Genomic DNA, 22,985 nt, shown 5'->3' on the forward strand with positions numbered 1-22,985 from the left:
GTGTGTGTGTAATGCGTGAAAAATCGGCACACTGAATGTGCGTGTGCATAGTGTGTGTATGCATGCATACTAGTCTGCATACTGTATGTGTTTGCGTGTGTTTGTGCAGTGCTATAGGAGGAGATCTTCTCACAGCCGTTGAAAGAATACTGCATGCTGCACTGTTTAAGAATGTTAATTATGGAAATAGGTCATATATAAAGAGTTTGACAGCAGTGTGTATCTTACAAGTCACTGTGATACTCAATCAGGTTGGCATGTTAATAAGAATACTGCCAGGGACTTTTAAGTGCAAAATATGCTCTGGGAGAGCTATGGTTACATCCCAAATGACACACTATTCATTTTGAAGTGTACTACTTTTGGCCAGGGTCTACTCATGGGACGCACGTTTCAGCACAATATTGTTTTGAACATTATTTTGAAAGCTGACTCTGAACGTTGTACTCAATGCATTTTCAATTGGAGGTAAATCATTTGCTGAAAAGCCTTTGGTCATCATTGAGATGTTGTCAGATTGACTTTAGATTTGGTTTAACATTTGCTCACTAGCTAAGACTTAGGGAAAAGCACTGGATTTAAGCTAGCTAACATTAGCATTGCTAGGTATTTTTGACAAAGTTTGCTAGCTAATGGTGACTAAGTTGTCAAACGTTTCAAGTAGCCTTCCACACGGTTCCCATAATAATTTGGCTGAATTTTGGCCCATTCCTACTGACAGAGCTGTTGTAACTTAGTCAGGTTTGTAGCCCTCCTTTCTCGCACATGCTTTTTCAGTTCTGCCCACAAATGTTCTATAGGATTGAGGTCAGGGCTTTGTGATGGCCACTCCAAGACCTTGACTTTGTTGTCCTTAAGCCATTTTGCCACAACTTTGGAAGTATGCTTGGGGTCATTGTCCATTTGGAAGACCCATTTGCAACCAAGCTTTAACTTCCTGACTGATGTCTTGAGATGTTGCTTCAATTTATCCACGTAATTTTCTTTCCTCATGGTGCCATATTTTGTGAAGTGCACCAGTCCCTCCTGCAGCAAAGCACCCCCACAACATGATGCTGCCAACCCCGTGCTTCACGGTTGGGATGGTGTTCTTCGGCTTGCAAGCCCTTCCCTTTTTCCTCCAAAAATAACAATGGTCATTATGGCCAAGTTCTATTTTTGTTTCATCAGACCAGAGGACATTTCTCCAAAAAGTACAATCTTTGCCCCCATGTGCAGTTGCAAACCGTAGTCTGGATTTTTTATGGCGGTTTTGGAGCAGTGGCTTCTTCCTTGCTGAGCTGCCTTTCAGGTTATGTCGATATAGGACTTGTTTTACTGTGGATATAGATACTTTTGTACTTGTTTTCTCCAGCGTCTTCACAAGGTCCTTTGCTGTTGTTCTGGGATTGATTTGCACTTTTCACACCAAAGTACGTTAATCTCTAGGAGACCGAATGCATCTCCTTCCTGAGTGGTATGACTGCTGCGTGGTCCCATTGTGTTTATACTTGCGTACTATTGTTTGTACAGATGAACGTAGTACCTTCAGGCATTTGGAAATTGCTCCCAAGGATGAACCAGACTTGCGGAGGTGTACAATTTTTTTTCTGAGGTCTTGGCTGATTTATTTGGATTTTCCATGATGTCAAGCAAAGAGGCACTGAGTTTGAAGGTGGGCCTTGAAATACATCCACAGGTACACCTCCAATTGACTCAAACTATGTAAATTAGCCTATCAGGAGCTTCTAAAGCCATGACATTATTTTCTGGATTTTTCCAAGTTGTTTAAAGGCACAGTCAACTAAGTGTATGTAAACTTCTGACCCACTGGAATTGTGATACAGTGAAATAATCTGTCTGTAAACAATTGTTGGAAAAATTACTTGTGTCGTGCACAAAGTAGACATCTTAACCGAGTTTTAATGACTCCAACCTAAGTCAATGTAAACTTCCGACTTCAACTGTATATTTTGTTTTGTACTACTTTTTGTACTACATTTGGCACTACTTTTTATATATTTTTTTATATAAATGTTTATTGCACTGTTGAGAAGAGCTTGCAAGTAACCATTTTACATTACAGTTTTCACCCTGTATCCTGTGCATATGACCAATAAACGTTGATTTGATTTTAGAATGCTCATAACAATGGTGTTACGCGACCGATTTATGGAGGTCCAACCATGAATACGGCATTGGTCAAAAGTAGTGCACTATGTAGGGAATAGGGGTGTCATTTGGGATGTATTTGGGATTGCTATAATGACAGACATCTTACATAGTCACATCGTCACTCAAGTCCCAAGCTGTCAGCAAATTATGCTAACTAAACCTCCTTGGTAAAATAAGAATAGTGTTGTCAGTAATGTCAGTGACATGGAGATATGATTGGGCAATGCTTTGTTTTACAGGCCTTTTTAACTGGTGTTTGTCTGGCATTTACTAAGAAAAAATAGAGAATAATGGTAACCAGCAGTATCTTTTGGAATGTTGAATTCAAAACAATAGCAGACGTGCACAAAGACTCCTTGGTTAAATAGGAATAGCTTACTTTAGAGTATGACTTTGGACATGGTATGATTCTTTTATAGGCCTTTTTGGCTGGTGTATCAGCTGTATCGTTTGGTACGTCAAATTTAACACACTAGCGGACGTGCTCAATGTTGGTGAGGCTACAGTTTGATGTCATTTAGCTCTTTGAACGCTTCCGTCATTCCTTCACACTCACTACAGTGCCTCCTTTACTAACTTCAGCAGTTGAATCAGGGTATCATAGCTTGCGCTCCCTTTCTCAGTTTTTCAATCAGCATTAGCATGATTGGTCATGATTAGTATGATTGGTCCCTTACCTGGAAATTGGGTGCATTGTACTGTAGTAACGTGTGGAGGAATGTGTAAATTCACATTTTAACATAGATTTTCTAAAAGGAAACACTGAACTTTAGAATACATAGTTCCCAATAAAGTGGGAAGTGAACTGGCCACCGGAGGGCTGGCTGGTCTCGGATCCCATAAAAGGGGGTTTTGTGTTCAAAGAGATCTGTCTCATGAAGGTCTCTGTCCGAAACGTTTTTTTTTTTTTCTAACCTTGGATTTACAATAAATAATATATTGTCACAATGGAGACAGTGTCATGCCTCAACTTCTGATGTATCACTCTGATCCCAGGTACCATCTCCTGCCATTGTGCCCTTGAGCAAGGCACTTAACCACTGAAGCCTCTTAACATGTGCCTGTGTGTGTGTGTGTGTGTGTGTGTAAGGGGTTTCTCACAATAATTGACAATCAGTGTAGTACTGTACAGTTGAGTATCTCCTCTATTCTTATTCTTTCTAAAGCATAATCAATCAATTATTTTGACACCACTGACCGCTCTCTAGGGTTGCTCCCTAATCATGTCATCATAATGCTGCATCAGGTGCCCACCGTCTTGTGAGAACATTTGTTGGATACTCCTCTGCAAAGAAAGTGCCAGCGGGATTTCGTCTCATGTTGACTGCTCTATTCAATCTCATTTTGGACTTCTCGGTGCAATTGAATGGCTGAGATGCTTTCTTTAATCGCTGCCAGTAAGCAGTATTAGAATGTGTTTTCAATAGCGGCGGGCATTTAAATCACACGCAGAGCTAACTTTTAAGATGCTGTGTTGTCAATATCCCAGACTGAATGCATTCTGAAGACAGGGCCAATAGTGCAGAGTCATGGTTAATGCTTATGGCTTGGCATGTGCTGAATATCTGCTGCAAAGGAGTGACTATATTTTTCACCACTGACGCAGTGTTTGGAAAGGCAATGATGACAAATGTGGAATAGTGCTACAGCAAGGAATAGGTTTCTCGATATTCAGAATAAAGGGAAAAATATACAAGCATGGTTGCACTTTAAACTTTTCCCTATTTTACTGTCTATCTAGCACTTCGTAGACCATCTTTGAGTTACAAAAAACTTGACCAAGGTAATACTTTGGAAGTACAAAACCTTAATTGTGTTTAAAAATGCACTATGCAAAAATCACTCCGGCATTGCCTGGTTGCTAAAATTCTAATAGTTCGCCTAACTTCTGTATGTTTGACAAAACAAGCAAATGTAGTGTAGAGAATCATTGTACCATCTAAACCACTGTGAAATATATTTTCCTTAAGCACAAATATTGTATTTTCAACTGTGTACAAAACCGAAAGTAAAAGATACAAAAACGGAACTTCATAGAATCATTAGAAATAGCAATAGAACATATTTACCATTCCTTAGACTTGATTTCAATGAGAAAGACACATCTATAACTCACATTTCTATGTGAATTTTGTTGGGAAGCCCAAAAAGTTACATTTTGCAGCAATAAGTAATTTAGGTAAATTTTGCTCAAGTTAGTTCAAGGTAAACAGAAGATTTATATAAATGTTGGTCCCATGTTTCATGAGCTGAATTTTTTTTCTTCCAGAAATGTTACAGACACACAGTGTATTTCTCTAAAATTGGGTTCACAAATTTGTTTACATTTCTGTTAGTGACCATTTCTCCTTTTCCAAGATAATTCATCCACCTGACAGGTGTATCATATCAAGAAGCTGAGTAAACAGCATGATCATTACACAGGTGCACCTTGTGCTGGGCACAATAAAAAGCTACTCTAAAATGTGCAGTTTTGTTACACAACTCAATGCCACAGATGTCTCAAGTTTATAGGGAGCGTGCAATTGGCATTATGAATGCAGAAATGTCCACCAGAGTTGTTGCAAGATAATTTAATGTTAATTTCTCTACCATAAGCCACCTCCAATGTCATTTTAGAGAATAGAGCAGAACCGGCCTCAGAGACGCAGATCATGTGTATGGCGCCGTGTCAGCGAGTGTTTTGCTGATGTCAACGTTGTGTGCCCATGGTGGCGGTGGGGTTATGGTAAGGGTAGGCATAAGCTACGGACAACGAACACAATTACATTTTATCTATGGCAATTTGAATGCACAGAGATACCATGTCAAGATACTGAGGCCCATTGTCGTGCCATTCATCCGCCACCATCACCTCATGTTTCTGCATGATAATGCACAGCCCCATGTTGCAAGGATCTGTACACAATTCCTGGACACTGAGAATGTCCCAGTTCTTCCATGGCCTGCACACTCACCAGACATGTCACCCATTGAGCATGTTTGGGATGCTCTGAATTGACGTGCACGACAGCGTGTTTCAGTTCCCAACAACTTCACACAGCCATTGAAGAGGAGTGGGACAACATTCCACAGGCCACAATCCACAGCCTGATCAACTCTATGTGAAGGAGATGTGTGCTGTGAAATCTGTGAATGTATTTTCATGTTTTTAAAAAGGTATAAACTGCCTTATTTTTGCTGGACCCCAAGAAGAGGAGCTGCCTTGACAGCAGCTAATGGGGATCCATAATAAATACAAATACACCAAATACTGACTTGTTTTCTGATTTTCCTTACATACCCTCTTAAAGACTCTGCCTCCATCTCTGCAGACTCCACCTCCTCCAGGTGCTTATATGCGGGGCTAGCAACCCTTGGTCCTCGAGAGATGGGCGGGGTCCTCATGTGATGAGTGTCCCAGTGTCTTTGGACTGGACTGAGGGACAGGGAGCGAGCCATGTTGAAGTATACGTAAGACAGAAACAGAAAACATTGGTCAAAATATTGAAAAGGTTCACAAATGGATAACAATTGGGTCATTGGTTATAGATGCGTAAATGGCCACACTGTAGTTCCCACACTGTAGTTTCTCTTCAGCAATTAAAAAAACAAACATTATTTCACCTTTATTTAACTAGGTAGGCCAGTTGAGAACAAGTTCTCATTTACAACTGCGACCTGGCCAAGATAAAGCAAAGCAGTGCAACACAAACAACAACACAGTTACACATGGAATAAACAAACGTACAGTCAATAACACAATAGAAAAGTCTATATACAGTGTGCATATGAGGTAAGATTAGGGAGGTAAGGCAATAAATAGGCCGTAGTGGCGAAGAAATTACAATTTAGCAATTAAACACTGGAGTCATAGATGTGCAGAAGATAAATGTGCAAGTAGAGATACTGGGGTGCAAAGGAGCAAAAATAAATAAACAAGGTAGTTGGATGGGCTATTTACAGATGGGCTATGTACAGGTGCAGTATGCTGCTCTGACAGCAGGTGCTTAAAGTTAGTAAGGGAGGAATTTGCTTTGGGGGTGACCAGTAAAATATACCTGCTGGAGCGCGTGCTACAGGTGGGTGCTGCTATGGTGACCAGTGAGCTGAGATAAGGCTGTGCTTTACCTAGCAAAGACTTATAGATGACCTGGTGTCGGCCCTTCTCCTTGTTCGGGTGGTGTTAGGTGGTCGACGTCACCGGCTTTCTAGTCACTACCGATCCATTTTTCTGTTTTTTTGTCTGATTACACACACACACCTGTTTTACATTCCCTCATTACATTCACTATTTAACCATCTGACATGTATTTCAGTTCTGTCCGTGATTGTTCATGTCGTTAGTGGTTGTGTTAGAGTTCAAATCAAATTTATTTATAAAGCCCTTCGTACATCAGCTGATATCTCAAAGTGCTGTACAGAAACCCAGCCTAAAACCCCAAACAGCAAGCAATGCAGGTGTAGAAGCACGGTGGCCAAAACTCCCTAGAAAGGCCAAAACCTAGGAAGAAACCTAGAGAGGAACCAGGCTCTGTGGGGTGGCCAGTCCTCTTCTGGCTGTGCCGGGTGGAGATTATAACAGAACATGGCCAAGATGTTCAAATGTTCATAAATGACCAGCATGGTCGAATAATAATAAGGCAGAACAGTTGAAAGCAAGGAGTCATCATGTCAGGTAGTCCTGGGGCATGGTCCTAGGGCTCAGGTCCTCCGAGAGAGAGAAAGAAAGATAGAAGGAGAGAATTAGAGAACGCATACTTAGATTCACACAGGACACCGAATAGGACAGGAGAAGTACTCCAGATATAACAAACTGACCCTAGCCCCCCGACACATAAACTACTGCAGCATAAATACTGGAGGCTGAGACAGGAGTGGTCAGGAGACACTGTGGCCCCATCCGAGGACACCCCCGGACAGGGCCAAACAGGAAGGATATAACCCCACCCACTTTGCCAAAGCACAGCCCCCACACCACTAGAGGGATATCTTCAACCACCAACTTACCATCCTGAGACAAGGCTGAGTATAGCCCACAAAGATCTCCGCCATGGCACAACCCAAGGGGGGGGCGCCAACCCAGACAGGATGACCACATCAGTGAATCAACCCACTCAGGTGACGCACCCCTTCCAGGGACGGCATGAGAGAGCCCCAGCAAGCCAGTGACTCGGCCCCTGTAATAGGGTTAGAGGCAGAGAATCCCAGTGGAAAGAGGGGATCCGGCCAGGCAGAGACAGCAAGGGCGGTTCGTTGCTCCAGAGCCTTTCCGTTCACCTTCCCACTCCTGGGCCAGACTACACTCAATCATATGACCCACTGAAGAGATGAGTCTTCAGTAAAGACTTGAAGGTTGAGACCGAGTTTGCGTCTCTGACATGGGTAGGCAGACCGTTCCATAAAAATGGAGCTCTATAGGAGAAAGCCCTGCCTCCAGCTGTTTGCTTAGAAATTCTAGGGACAATTAGGAGGCCTGCGTCTTGTGACCTGTAGGTATGTAGGGCAGGACCAAATCAGAGAGATAGGTAGGATCAAGCCCATGTAATGCTTTGTAGGTTAGCAGTAAAACCTTGAAATCAGCCCTTGCTTTGACAGGAAGCCAGTGTAGAGAGGCTAGCACTGGAGTAATATGATCAAATTCTTTGGTTGTAGTCATGATTCCAGCAGCCGTATTTAGCACTAACTGAAGTTTATATAGTGCTTTATCCGGGTAGCTGGAAAGTAGAGCATTGCAGTACCTGGAAGTGACAAAAGCATGGATAAATTTTTCTGCATCATTTTTGGACAGAAAGTTTCTGATTTTTGCAATGTTACGTAGATGGAAAAAAACTGTCCTCGAAATGGTCTTGATATGTTCTTCAAAAGAGAGATCAGGGTCCAGAGTAACGCCGAGGTCCTTCACAGTTTTATTTGAGACGACTGTACAACCATTAAGATAAATTGTCAGATTCAACAGAAGATCTCTTTGTTTCTTGGGACCTAGAACAAGCATCTCTGTTTTGTCCGAGTTTTAAAGTAGAAAGTTTGCAGCCATCCACTTCCTTATGTCTGAAACACATGCTTCTAGCAAGGGCAATTTTGGGGCTTCACCATGTTTCATTGAAATGTACAGCTGTGTGTCATCCGCATAGCAGTGAAAGTTAACATTATGTTTTCGAATAACATCCCAAAGAGGTAAAATATATAGTGAAAACAATAGTGGTCCTAAAACGGAACCTTGAGGAACACCGAAATTTACAGTTGATTTGTCAGAGGCCAAACCATTCACAGAGACAAACTGATATCTTTCCGACAGATAAGATCTAAACCAGGCCAGAACTTGTCTGTGTAGACCAATTTGGGTTTCCAATCTCTCCAAAAGAATGTGGTGATCGATGGTATCAAAAGCAGCACTAAGGTCTAGGAGCATGAGGACAGCCTCGGTTCGATGCCATTAAAATGTAATTTACCACCTTCACAAGTGCCATCTCAGTGCTATGATGGGGTCTAAAACCAGACTGAAGCATTTTGTATACATTGTTTGTCTTCAGGAAGACAGTGGGTTGCTGTGCAACAGCCTTTTCTAAAATATTTGAGAGGAATGGAAGATTCGATATAGGCCGATATTTTTTTATATTTTCTGGGTCAAGGTTTTGACTTTTTCAAGAGAGGCTTTATTACTGCCACATTTAGTGAGTTTGGTACACATCCGGGTGGATAGAGATCCGTTTATTATGTTCAACATAGGAGGGCCAAGCACAGGAAGCAGCTCTTTCAGTAGTTTAGTTGGAATAGGGTCCAGTATGCAGCTTGAAGGTTTAGAGGCCATGATTATTTTCATCATTGTGTCAAGAGATATAGTACTAAAACACTTGAGCGTCTCTCTTGATCCTAGGTCCTGGGAGAGTTGTGCAGACTCAGGACAACTGAGCTTTGAAGGAATACGCAGATTTAAAGAAGAGTCCGTAATTTGCTTTCTAATAATCATAATCTTTTCCTCAAAGAGTTCATGAGTTTATCACTGCTAAAGTGAAAGTCATCCTCTCTTGGGGAATGCTGCTTTTTAGTTAGCTTTGTGACAGTATCAAAAAGGAATTTTGGATTGTTCTTATTTTCCTCAATTAAGTTAGAAAAATAGGATGATCGAGCAGCAGTAAGGCCTCTTTGGTACTGCACGGTACTGTCTTTCCAAGCTAGTCGGAAGACTTCCAGTTTGGTGTGGCGCCATTTCCGTTCCAATTTTCTGGAAGCTTGCTTCAGAGCTCAGGTATTTTCTGTATACCAGGGAGCTAGTTTCTTCTGACAAATGTTTTTAGGGGTGCAACTGCATCTAGGGTATTGTGCAAGGTTAAATTGAGTTCTTCAGTTAGGTGGTTAACTGATTTTTGTCCTCTGACATCCTTGGGTAGACAGAGGGAATCTGGAAGGACATCAAGGAATCTTTGTGTTGTCTGTGAATTTATAGCACGACTTTTGATGTTCCTTGGTTGGGGTCTGAGCAGATTATTTGTTGCAATTGCAAACGTAATAAAATGGTGGTCCGATAGTCCAGGATTATGAGGAAAAACATTAAGATCCACAACATTTATTCCATGGGACAAAACTAGGTCCAGCGTATGAATGTGAGAGTGAGTGGGTCCAGAGACATGTTGGACAAAACCCACTGAGTCGATGATGGCTCCAAAAGCCTTTTGGAGTCGGTCTGTGGACTTTTCCATGTGAATATTAAAGTCACCAAAGATTAGAATATTATCTGCTATGACTACAAGGTCCGATAGGAATTCAGGGAACTCAGTGAGGAACGCTGTATATGGCCCAGGAGGCCTGTAAACAGTAGCTATAAAAAGTGATTGATTAGGCTGCATAGATTTCATGACTAGAAGCTCAAAAGATGAAAACGTCATTTTTTATTTAAATATACATTTTCTATCGTAAATGTTAGCAACACCTCCGCCTTTGCGGGATGCACGGGGGATATGGTCACTAGTGTAGCCAGGAGGTGAGGCCTCATTTAACACAGTAAATTCATCAGGCTTAAGCCATGTTTCAGTCAGGCCAAATCACATCAAGATTATGATCATTGACTATAATTGCCTTTGAAGTAAGGGATCTAACATTTTAAGTAGCCCTATTCCGAGATGTGAGGTATCATGATCTCTTTCAATAATGACAGCAATGGAGGTGGTCTTTATCCTAGTGAGATTGCTAAAGCGAACACTGCCATGTTTAGTTTTGCCCAACCTAGGTCGAGGCACAGACACGGTCTCAATGGTGATAGCTGAGCTGACTACACTGACTGTGCTAGTGGCAGACTCCACTATGCTGGCAGGCTGGCTAACAGCCTGCTGCCTGGCCTGCACCCTATTTCATTGTGGAGCTAGAGGAGTTAGAGCCCTGTCTATGTTGGTAGATAAGATGAGAGCACCCCTCCAGCTAGGATGGAGTCCGTCACTCCTCAGCAGGTCAGGCTTGGTCCTGTTTGTGGGTGAGTCCCAGAAAGATGGCCAATTATCTACAAATTCTATCTTTTGGGAGGGGCAGAAAACAGTTTTCAACCAGCGATTGAGTTGTGAGACTCTGCTGTAGAGCTCATCACTCCCCCTAACTGGGAGGGGGCCAGAGACAATTACTCGATGCCGACACGTCTTTCTAGCTGATTTACACGCAGAAGCTATGTTGTGCTTGGTGATCTCTGACTGTTTCATCCTAACATCGTTGGTGCCGACGTGGATAACAATATCTCTATACTCTCTACACTCGCCAGTTTTAGCTTTTGCCAGCACCATCTTCAGATTAGCCTTAACGTCGGTAGCCCTGCCCCCTGGTAAACAGTGTATGATCGCTGGATGATTAGTTTTAAGTCTAATACTGCGGGTAATGGAGTCGCCAATGACTAGAGTTTTCAATTTGTCAGAGCTAATGGTGGGAAGCTTCGGCATCTCAGACCCCGTAACGGGAGGAGTAGAGACCAGAGAAGACTCGGCCTCTGACTCCGACTCGCTGCTTAATGGGGAAAACCGGTTGAAAGTTTCTGTCGGCTGAATGAGCGACACCGGTTGAGCGTTCCTACAGCATTTCCTTCCAGAAACCGTGAGAAAGTTGCCCGGCTGCGGGGACTGTGCCAGGGGATTTATACTACGATCTGTACTTTCAGGTGGCACAGACCCTGTTTCATCCTTTCCTACACTGAAATTACCCTTGCCTAACGATTGCGTCTGAAGCTGGGCTTATAGCACAGCTATCCTCGCCGTAAGGCGAGTACAGCGACTGCAATTAGAAGGCATCATGTTAATGTTACTACTTAGCTTCGGCTGTTGGAGGTCCTGACGAATTGTGTCCAGATAAAGCATCCGGAGTGAAAAAGTTGAGGAAAAAAAATATAAACGGTAATTAAAAAGTAAAAAACGTAAAGTTGTCAGGTAGCAAAATAGGTTGGCAACAAAACGCACAGCAACTCGAAAACAAGTCTGCAAGTTGTGACCGGCTGTGTTGTATGTTCCTATTTTGGAATTTTGCGTTATTCTTTGAGTAAACTCAGTTGGATTACTCTATACCTGTGTCCTGCGCCTGACTCCGCTTTCACTCTGCGGTGTGGTGACGAAATTGAAGCGAGGGCCAGCCAATGAAAGCATACAGGTCACAGTGGTGGGTAGTATATGGGGCTTTGGTGACAAAACGGATGGCACTGTGACATATTGGTTCCTATCTTCCCTGAAGAGTTGCATATCTAGACTCAGTGTAGCTGCAAGGAGGTGCTCTTATTCTCCATGGTCTTTACAGTGTCCTAGGGGCTATTATTGGTTCCTGAAGATGCTTCCCTATTGATGCTAATGCAGTAGGGGTCCAGATTTTGATGCTAATGCAGTACGCCACAGGATGTTTTTGTGCTGGTCAAATGCAGTCAGGTCTGGGGAGTGAACCAAGGGCTATATCTGTTCCTGGTTCAATATTTTTTGAATGGGGCATGCTTATTTAAGATGGTGAGGAAAGCACTTTTAAAGAATAACCAGGCATCCTCTACTGACGGGATGAGGTCAATATCCTTCCAGGATACTCGGGCCAGGTCGATTAGAAATGCCTGCTCGCTGAAGGGTTTTTACGGAGGACCCAGGCAATGAGGCAGTGATCTCTAAGACAGCAGAGGTGTATTTGGAGGGCAGGTTGGTCAGGATGATCTATGAGGGTGCCTGTCTTTATGGATTTGGAGTTGTACCTGGTAGGTTCATTGATCATTTGTGTGAGATTGAGGGCATCTAGCTTAGATTGTAGGACGGCCGGGGTGTTAAGCATGTCCCAGTTTAGTTCACCTAACAGTACGAGCTCTGAAGATAGATGGGGGGCAATCAATTCACATACGGTGTCCATGGCACAGCTGGGGGCTTGTGAGAGACTTGTTTCTGGAAAGGAGGATTTTTAAAAGTAGAAGCTCAAATTGTTTGTGCACAGACCTGGATAGTATGACAGAACTCTGTAGGCTATCTCTGCAGTAGATTGCAATTCCGCCCCCTTTGGCAGTTCTATCTTGTCGGAAATGTTATAGTTAGGGATGGAAATTTCAGGATTTTTGGTGGCCTTCCTAAGCCAGGATACAGACACAGCTAGGACATCCGGGTTGGCGGAGTGTGCTAAAGCAGTGAATAAACAAATTTAGGGTGGATGCTTCTAATGTTAACATGTATGAAACCAAGGCTTGTATGGTTACAGAAGCCAACAAATGAGAGTGCCTGGGGAATGAGAGTGCCTGGGGAATGGGAGTGGAGCTAGGCGCTGCAGGGCCTGGATTAACCTCTACATCACCAGAGGAACAGAGAAGGAGTAGGATAAGAGTACACAGAGTAAAAGGAGCAGATTTCTGGGTGCGGAAGAATAGGAAGAATAGATTCAAGGCATAATGTACAGACAAAGGTATGGTAGGATGTGAATACAGTGGAGGTAAACCTAGGCATTGAGTGATGATGAGAGAGGTATTGTCTGTAGAGACACCATTTAAACCAGGTGAGGTCACCGCATGTGTGGGAGGTGGAACAAAAGGGTGAGCTAAGGCATACTGGACAGGGCTGGAGGCTCTACAGTGAAATAAAACACTAATCACAAAACCAAAGCAGCGATGGACAAGGCATATTGACATTAGGGAAAGATATGCATAGCCGAGTGATCATAGGTTCCAGTGAGTAGCTGGAGACACGCCAATTCAGACAGCTAGCGGGCCGGGGTTAGCAGGCTAGCAGAAGGGCTTTAGTGGGACGTCGCAACGGAATAGTCTGTTGTTGCCCCCTCTGGCGGTTACGTCGGTAGACCAGTCATGATGGATCGGCAGGGCTCCATGTAGGCAGTAAAAGGGTCCAGGCCAATTGACAAAATAGTTATTGTAGCCCAAGAAATTGGCTGATGGAATTCTTCAGCTAAAAGTCCGATATGCTCTAGACAGCTAGTGGGCCGCGGCTAGCAGGCTAGCAGATGAGCACTCAGGGGACATCGCGACGGAGGAGCCTGTTGAAACCACCCTTGGGCTGATTACGTCGGTAGACCAGTCGTGATGGATCAGCGGGGCTCCGTGTCAGCAGTAAAAGGGGTCCAGGCCAATTGGCAAAATAGGTATTGTAGCCCAAGGAGTGGTTGATGGATCTCTTCAGCTGGCCGGGAGATGGGCCTAGCATAGGCTAGCTCCAGGCTAACTGGTCTTGTGCTTGCTTCGGGACAGAGACGTTAGCCATTAGTAGCCACTCGGATAGCAGCTAGCTAGCTGCGATGATCCAAGTACAAAGGTTCAGAGCTTGCTGTAGGAATCTAGAGATGTGCTGGAGAAAAATAAGTCCGGTATGCTCTTGGTTGAATCGCGCTGTGCAGCCTGGCAGGAGATGACCGGGCTAAAGGTTAGCTGATGACCGCTAGCAGTGGCTAGCTGACTACTAGCTAGTAGCTATTTAGCTGTCTAGCTTTGTTTCGGGGTTCCGGTTGTAATGTAAAGAAAATAGCAGATCCATACCACATTGGGTTAAAAAAATATTTGAAAATATATACGAAATATATATACGGAGAAAATAATATATATACACGCAAAGACGCATGACTGTTATGCCGTCTTGGATATCACAAACAGGAAACTATAAAGAAATACATGGCACATGAACACCTCATATACCAACATCTATTGCAATTGCAATCTTATTTGAATATATAAATATAAACTCAGCAAAAATAGAAACGTCCCTTTTTTAGGACCCTGTCTTTCAAAGATAATTCATAAAAATCCAAATAACTTTGCAGATCTTCATTGTAAAGGGTTTAAACACTGTTTCCCATGTTCAATGATCCATAAACAATTAAACAATTAATGCACCTGTGGAACGGTTGTTAAGACACTAACAGCTTACAGATGGTAGGCAATTAAGGTCACAGTTATGAAAACTTAGGACACTATAGAGGCCTTTCTACTGACTCTGAAAAACACCAAAATAAAGATGCCCAGGGTCTGTACTCATCTGTGTGAAAGTGCCTTAGGCATGCTGCAAGGAGGCATGAGCACTGCAGATGTGGCCAGGGCAATAAATTGCAATGTTCGTACTGTGAGACGCCTAAGACAGCGCTACAGGGAGACAGGATGGACAGCTGATCATCCTCGCAGTGGCAGACCACGTGTAACTACACCCGCACACGATCGGTACATCCGAACATCACACCAGGAATGCACAATCCCTCCATCAGTGCTCAGACTGCCCGCAATATGCCGAGAGAGGCTGGACTGAGGGCTTTGTAGGCCTGTTGTAAGGCAGGTCCTCACTGAAATCACAAATCACAAACCCACTGTCACTCGACGAGATGATCGGATTTGCGTTTATTGTTGAAGGTATGAGCGTTACACCGAGGCCTGTACTCTGGACGCAGGATCGATTTGGAGGTGGAGGGTCCGTCATGGTCTGGGGCGGTGTGTCACAGCATCATCGGACTGAGGTTGTTGTCATTGCAGGCAATCTCAACGCTGTGCGTTACAGGGAAGACATCCATCCTCCCTCATGTGTTACCCTTCCTGCAGGCTCATCCTGATATGACCCTCCAGCATGAAAATGCCACCAGCCATACTACTCATTCTGTGCGTGATTTCCTGCAAGACAGGAATGTTAGTGTTCTGCCATGGCCAGCGAAGAGCCCGGATCTCAATTCCATTGAGCACGTCTGGGACCTGTTGGATCGGAGGGTGAGGGCTAGGGCCATTCCCCCCAGAAGTGTCCGGGAACTTGCAGGTGCCTTGGTGGAAGAGTGGGGTAACATCTTACAGCAAGAACTGGCAAATCTGGTGCAGTCCATGAGGAGGAGATGCACTGCAGTACTTAATGCAGCTGGTGGTCACACCAGATACTGACTGTTACTTTTGATTTTGACTCCCCCTTTGTTCAGGTACACATTATTCAATTTCTGTCTGTCACATGTCTGTGGAACTTATTCAGTTTATGTCTCAGTTGTTGAATCTTGTTATGTTCATACAAATATTTACACATGTTAAGTTTGCTGAAAATAAATGCAGTTGACAGAGAGGACGTTTCTTTTTCTGCTGAGTTTACAATTCCCCATCTGTTGTGAAGCCATCCGTGTGATTTTCATGCTTGCCGCTAACTTCGTAGAACTGTAAATCAAATGGAAATGTCCCGATTCAGACGGCTTTTGATGCAGATAAGGGCCTTTGTGCCTTGCAACGGAGCCTAAATGCATAGTAACATGTTTATTACCAATTACAATTACCATACATCTTTTTTTACATTCCATGAACGCACTGTTTATTTTTTTCAATAACATATTGTGCCAATTTGGGGTTGATTAAATGTCTTACCTGGCTGCATCCACTTCTGTAACTGGAGCGGCCCATTTAAACTAGAGGTGAGGGAAGAACGAGAGAAGAATTTCTACTGTACAAGTACCTGAAGCGTTTCCCTTTGGAGAGTGCTCTGTTGAGAATAGGTGGAGCTGCTGTGGGTGCGCCAGCTGGCAGACTGCTGTCCCCTTCAGGAGGGGAGGACCCATGAGATTTGCAGCACTGCAGTGAAAGAAAACAAAGGCCAAATAAGGACATGATTTCAGGAAAATAGGAAATTCGAAAGTAGATATTAGGACCCCATACAGTTTGTGGACATGTACAAACATAATGAATACACGTACGCACACAGGGCCACATACACAATAGCCTAAGATAACACAATATACACTCAGCAGATGCAGCTGCAATAGTCCTGAGTCAATGTAGGAGATGTTTCCCCGATATATATTGCCCTCCCAGCCCAGGCAGTCCCTTTAATTAAACTGCAGATTAAGTCAACACTTTCTGATTACACTCCATGGCGGCTCTCCCACGACTATCTACAGAGGCCAGAAATTAATCCCAGACAAGATTACATTAATGGATTCCTAAAGAATTTTGCCTCAATTCTCTATTTTTTCCTCTATCAAAATTAGAACCATTATCTCACAAGGGCCCCTGTACTGGGATCCTTGATGCACGCAAGGCGCAGTGCGATGCCCCAAAGCCTCATGAACACAGAGAATAATAGCAGATAATGGTGTTATTCCAGTGACTAAAGTTCTTATGTTTGTCAGCCTCCGTCCTTACGGTTCATTATTAAAGCGATTGGATGTGACTTAGGTTGTGTCTCAAATTGCAACCTATTCCCTACTTATATCATGCACAGTGAATAGGGTAGTGCACTAGTGAATAGGGTTCCATTTGGGGAGTTTTACAGAGCTCTCATTGCTGATAAGCTTACTCACTCTTCTCTCCCTTCACACCCTTGACTCCCTTAGGGACCTGTTACAGCTTGTTCTCCTCCGGTGCAGGAAAATGTGATAATTTTGACCACCATCACAAACTTGGCTGGGGGAACAGGACTTAAGAGGAAAATGACATGAGAAGGCAGGATTGCAATCGGTGTCTTTGGAGTCTGTCAGTGCTAACATGACCAGGATGTCGTAAGACTATGAGATGAAATGTTTCGCTGGAGACTTCTGTAATTGCCAGTTGTGGAACCTCCTCTCTTAAACAGTCTGTCACATTTTAGTTTTTGTTGTCTGTGTTTTTATTGACATATACAGTATATACAGGTGCGGCCAAATATATTGGCACCCTTGCACTTTTCTTAAATAGCTCCCTATTTAAAAAAAAAGAAAAAAAAAAGACATTTTTGGGGGTAAAATCATAAAGAAATAAAGTGCTACAATCAGATGCAGTCTAGAGTCAATGCATGGCATGTTCATAGAAGTCTACAAGCTAAAACACACATGATCATGGACAATGATGCACACCCACTCCACAGCACTCTAATGCAACACAGTAGGAGCTTCAGTAACAGGTTCATCCTGCCTAAAATATCCACAGAGAGGTTCAGAAGGTCAATAAATATGATTTATTATCACAAATGTTTATTCAGAAAATTAAGACAAATGGCATGGACAAAAGTATTGGCACCCTGGAGCTAGTACTTAGTTGCACAGCCTTTGGCCAAAATAACTAAAAGCACAAGCTTCTTTAAACCAGCAATGTGCTTGCTGCACCGTTCTTCTGGCAATTTGACCCATTTTCTAGCATCAAACTGCTCTAATTCTTCAATGTTTAAGGGGTGCCCTCCACCAACTGTTTTCAGGTCTCGCCATAAGTTTTGGATGCGATTCAGATTTTGACTCTTCGCTGGCCACTCAGTTTTTGGACACTGGATTGAACATTGGACTCCAAAACACCTAATAATCTGTTAATTTCATGATGCCTTACAGTACCAGAGACAGCAAAGCAATCCCACAGCATTATCAATCCTCCCCTGTTTGATTGTACTTTTCATCGAATGCTTCATTTGGTCGTCAGTAACCACAACGCTAATCTGTATTGCCAAAGAGCTCTAATTTTGTTTCATTGGTCCACAGAACATTTCCCCATGGATTTAGGCTTGTTTATTATTTTTATAGTTCACTCAGGCTTTCTTGTGTCTCGTTCAGAAATGGGCTCTTCCTATGTTTTGCTGTGTCTGGTAGTGGGTCCTTGAATGTGTGCAATCAGCAGGGTTAGGGTGAGGTTTAGGGTTAAACCTGAATCAAACATTGAAGTGTTGGCCATATTGCTAGTAGAAATGTGCACCAATCTTATTGATGGCGACAAGAAGATTTTGTTGGCAGTTATCTTAGCCAAAGGCTGTGCAGCCAACTACGAATAATTTTATCCATATCATTTTGTCTTTATTATCTAAATAAAATTAAAATAATTAAATAAATAATTAAAACCTTACGTTTACAGAAATAAAATTGGTTCTGCAACGTTCAAAATCAAATTACAAGTTGTGATCAAAATTATTTTGTGTTGTTTTACTTATTTTAGAAGAATTAGGGAATTATTTAGAAAAAGTGACAATATTATTTAGGGTGCCAATATATACGTAGCAACTCAGGACCCAGTAAGTTATTGTAATTTTATAGGATATGTATTACAGTAAAATAATTTACTGTTAACACACTTGGGACTCAACCTCAGCCTGGATTTGAAATCACAGCCTCTTGGTTGCCAACAACAGTGCTAGGTGGCTGTACTACAGACACCGGTCGTCGTCATGGGAAAGACGCGTTAAAAACTTTTGAAAAACAACTGGTTGCAGTAAGAGCCAACCTGGATACTAAGGAGATCCTGATGGAAATTGACGAGTACCAACAGCTTTGCGTTATGGAGGAACAACATACCCCATCATGGAAAGATCCGACTACCTCACAAAAGAACTCTAACCCGACAAATAAAAGAAAAACAGATTCTACAGACACGGACGACATACTTACCGTTGAAGTAGATGCTAGTGCTCTGGTTGGAATCCATGCAACACTGTAAAAGTTGTGTGAGGAGGTAGCAGGGCTGAGGGGGAGTTTGGAGTTTAGCCAGAGTGAAATTCTCACGCTCCAAGGAGAGAACAAGGCACTCACAGCAAAGGTAAAAATTCACGATTCTAAAATGGATTGTCTACACACGGAAAACAGGGTGCTGAAGGAGTCGCTGCTAGACATTAAAAATGTCGTAGCATGCATGAAAATATAATATTTTCTGGGAATAAGCCAGAGGACATGATCAGAGAATTCATGCAATCTAATTGAAATTTCCTCTAGAGACTGTAAACAAGACTTGGTGCTCGGAGCGACAAGACCAAAGGACTGATTTGAACACTACCAACAAAAGGAGCTGATCAAAAGCAGGCGAAGGGAGCTTACAGGGACCAAATTCAGGCTCAATGACCAATTTCCATGGGAAATAAACAAACAAGGCAATAGAGGGAGAGGGGTAAGCGTGCCTTTCTCATTGTGGACAAACTCTTTACAGACGGACAGCTATTCAGAGAAAAACCATGGCTTTACTAAATTCTACAGGAACTTTAGGTTACGAACAAAATAAAGTATGGGAAATGTAAAAATATCTAAACACTATGAAGTGGATATGAACACACACGTACTCAATTACAGGTCTCTTTCAATTGCTATGGAAATGCTGGAATGTGGTTTTCAATTATGTTAAAGGTAATTATGATGCAACTATGATGGTGATACGATATGGACTACAATTATCATCATGAATATTAAGGCTATACACACTACATGTTACACACATAGTAGACACTCAACTGTGCACATTGGCAGAGATATTATTTATTTGGACATCACACATTATAGTCTTACACAGATACAGACATCGTTCACACTCTCACTAAATCACATCCAATATCATACACATCAACTTTACTCAGATTTACTACAAAAATAATATCTTGTCTCAAATTTCAAATATCTGTGGTATTGGCTCACAGGCAAACAGGCAAGGGAATAAAACATATATTGCTATAACCTATTTCTTGAATTCTAAATATCAGACATTTGAAAGCTCTAGTTTTGACCGTCATAATACCTCTGATGGCAGTAACTTTACAAGCACGAATTATGGTCTGAGAATAATATCTAGTTATGGTAAGGGGTAAGTATAATCAGTTATAATTGTAATGGTTTAGAAGATTATAAAAAAAAGATCCATCTTTACATGGCTAAAAGAAAATGAAAATGAATATAACATGTACTGTTTACAAGAAACTCACTCTACATCCTTAGACAAAGTTGCGTGGAAAAAGGAAGGGGCTGGTGAAATAATTTTCTGTCATGAACAAAATAACTCATTAGGTGTGATGATATTAATTAACAAAAATGTCAATCTGAATGTGCAAATAGTTAGGAAAGATTTGCAAGGAAGGTGGATCTTTTTGAATATGAAAGTAGATGAAAAATATATTTTGCTCATTAATCTATACGGTCCAAATCAGGATGATCCATACTTCTTCAAAAATATTTATACCAATTTACTGAACCTAGAGGCAACACATTATCAAATCATTATGGTAGGTGACTATAACACAATGTTAAGTAGCTCAATGGACCTTAAAGGAAATCACTCTACAAACTATCATCACTGTGCCCTTAAGGAAACCACAAATATTATGAACACATTAGAAATAGTGGATATTTGGAGACTAAAAAATCCTGATCTAGTGAGATATACATGGAGGAGACTTAATCAAGCTAGTCATCTTGACAACTTTCTTGTCTCTTTCTCCTGCATCAAAGGTTCAAAAGGAGACAGAATGCAATCGGATCATCTTCTAATTGGCCTTCACATAACTCTTATAGAATATCCACGTGGACGGGGATATTGGAAATTTAATCAAAGTTTACTGGAGGACAACTTATTTTTAACCTTACAGGGACACCCGTTCCCAGATGGGACCCCCCCCCAACACCCTCAGCTGTAATGTGGCGCATGGAACGCAATCAATATTCCTAAAAATATTTAACCTCCACACATTAACAAGTCCAATAGCTCAAATGAAAGATAAACAAGTTGTTTATCTACCCCGCAAGTCAGATTTCTAAAATGTTTTACGGCGAAAACATAGCACATATTTATGTCAAACCACCACCGCAGACATAGCTCATTTGCATAGCCAAGTAGGAAAAAATGTGCAATCAACAAACGCACAAAAGAAAAATCATTTCACTAACCTTTTGAAATCTTCATCAGATGACAGTAATATAACATGTTACACAGTACATCATTTTTTTTTCAATAATCTGCAATATATATCCATAAATCTCTGTTTACAATGACGCATCGTTCAAAAAATGCTACTAAAATGTCAGGAGAAATGACGATAGCTCCGGCAGATAACGTCAGCTAACAAGGAATACACATCATAAACTTTGACTAAATATGCATGTTCTACATATGTATAGGAAGATACACTTATTCTAAATGCAATCGCTGTGTTACATTTATTTTTAACGTTACAGGTTGCGTTCACTAGGCTATACTAGGAGTCGGCGCTCCAAAAGTAGCATTCTGGCTCCTCTATCTTGGAGTCCACAGAAACCCAAATTTACCACATAAATATTCCCTTACCTTTGCTGTTCTTCCATCAAAAGACCTGGAAGGGATTATACTTACCAAAACAGCGTTTAGTTTTCAAGTCTGCGTCTTTCGGTTCTCAAAAACTACACATTTCGGTCGAAATTTAGCCAAAAGTCAAGTGGATGCGCACCAAAACGTCGAACTTACATATTATATGTCGAGTAAACTTGTCAAACTAACTTCATAATCAAGCTTTAACATGTTATAAAGGTGTACAGCAATCGTGAGAACGAACAGAAACAATCGATCTTGGAAAAAAGACAGGACTTGACCAGAGCGCACATAAAAGTGACCGGTTTTTTCGAGTGATGGAGAGCTTTCGGCATGCTCAAACTCTCGCGAGCGCGCGATTCTCACAATGAGAAGCCACATTGAAAGCTGAGATCGCGCTGAACACGTAGGGACTGTTCCCAGAGCTGTAACTGTTTGGGGAGGGTGTTTGCGATGATGTCAAAGTTGGGCCAACTTTTCTGATGACAAGAGATAGTTTGGGAGAATGCATGCTCTGAGAGTTCTGCTATAGAGAGTTCTCTATGTAAACATAGAGACAAAATTTAAACGGTTTTAGAAGCTTTAGAGTGTTTTCTATTCGATAATATTTTTTTTATATGCATATATTAGCAACTTTTGACAAAAATGTATCCTGTTTAATAAGGGCACCAAATTCCTCCAGTAGGGGCAGTAAACAGCCCTAGCCCCAACTTAACTAAGACAAAATAATTTTATAACTGAATAATTAAAGTACAATATAGGAACAGCAAATCCACTTATTGTTTGGGATACCTTTACAAGTACCTTCAGAGGTCATTCAATTCCATATTCATGAATAACAAAAGTTTCTGGCTAAAGAGACAGATGTTCAGATGTTCTCTTTTCCATCTCATCATCTCCCACAGAATGAAGATTATGGTAAGGAACTCTTTCCAAATAATACAAAAACATGGAAATTAACAAATGTACAGAAAGATCAGTGTGAAGGCCAAATTACAGAGGAAGAACATTTGAGGCTATTAAATCCTTTCAGTCTTGAAAAACCCTAGGACTTGAGGCATACCGGAAGAGGTATATCAAGCCTTTTTTGCTAAAAGCTCCATTGTTAGATTGTTTTAACTACTCCTATAGAAATGGTAGTATGTCAGGTAATCAGCAGGAAGGTCTGATTTCTGTATTATTAAAATGGAAAATATAAACATCCAGTCTATCTAAAAAACTGGAGGCCCCTTACACTTCAATGTTATGATGCAAAAATACTAGCGAAATGATAGCACTCAGAATTAAAAGGGTTTTTTATCAAATATTGTTAATTCTGATCAGACTGTTTTTTGACATGTATGATACATTGGAGATAATATACGACATCTACTAGAAATAATAGAATAGATAATGACATCTAAGAAGCCAGGCCTGGTATTTA

General features: G+C 41.7%; 1 protein-coding gene across 2 annotated transcripts in view; it reads right to left on the reverse strand.

The window, feature by feature from the left end:
- nrg3b (neuregulin 3b) overlaps nucleotides 1–22,985 on the reverse strand; it is a 448,553-nt gene that overhangs the window by 39,811 nt on the left and 385,757 nt on the right. For both annotated transcript variants that reach the window (XM_035744894.2, XM_035744885.2), the window contains exons 7-8: nucleotides 16,029–16,144; nucleotides 5,438–5,572 (exon numbers count right to left, since the gene is read on the reverse strand). In XM_035744894.2, coding sequence (XP_035600787.1) covers nucleotides 5,438–5,572; nucleotides 16,029–16,144 — 251 coding nt within the window. The remainder of the gene's footprint in view (nucleotides 1–5,437; nucleotides 5,573–16,028; nucleotides 16,145–22,985) is intronic.

This window comes from Oncorhynchus keta, chromosome 3 (genome assembly GCF_023373465.1).
Source record: "Oncorhynchus keta strain PuntledgeMale-10-30-2019 chromosome 3, Oket_V2, whole genome shotgun sequence".
NCBI classification, from domain to species: Eukaryota; Metazoa; Chordata; class Actinopteri; order Salmoniformes; family Salmonidae; genus Oncorhynchus; species Oncorhynchus keta.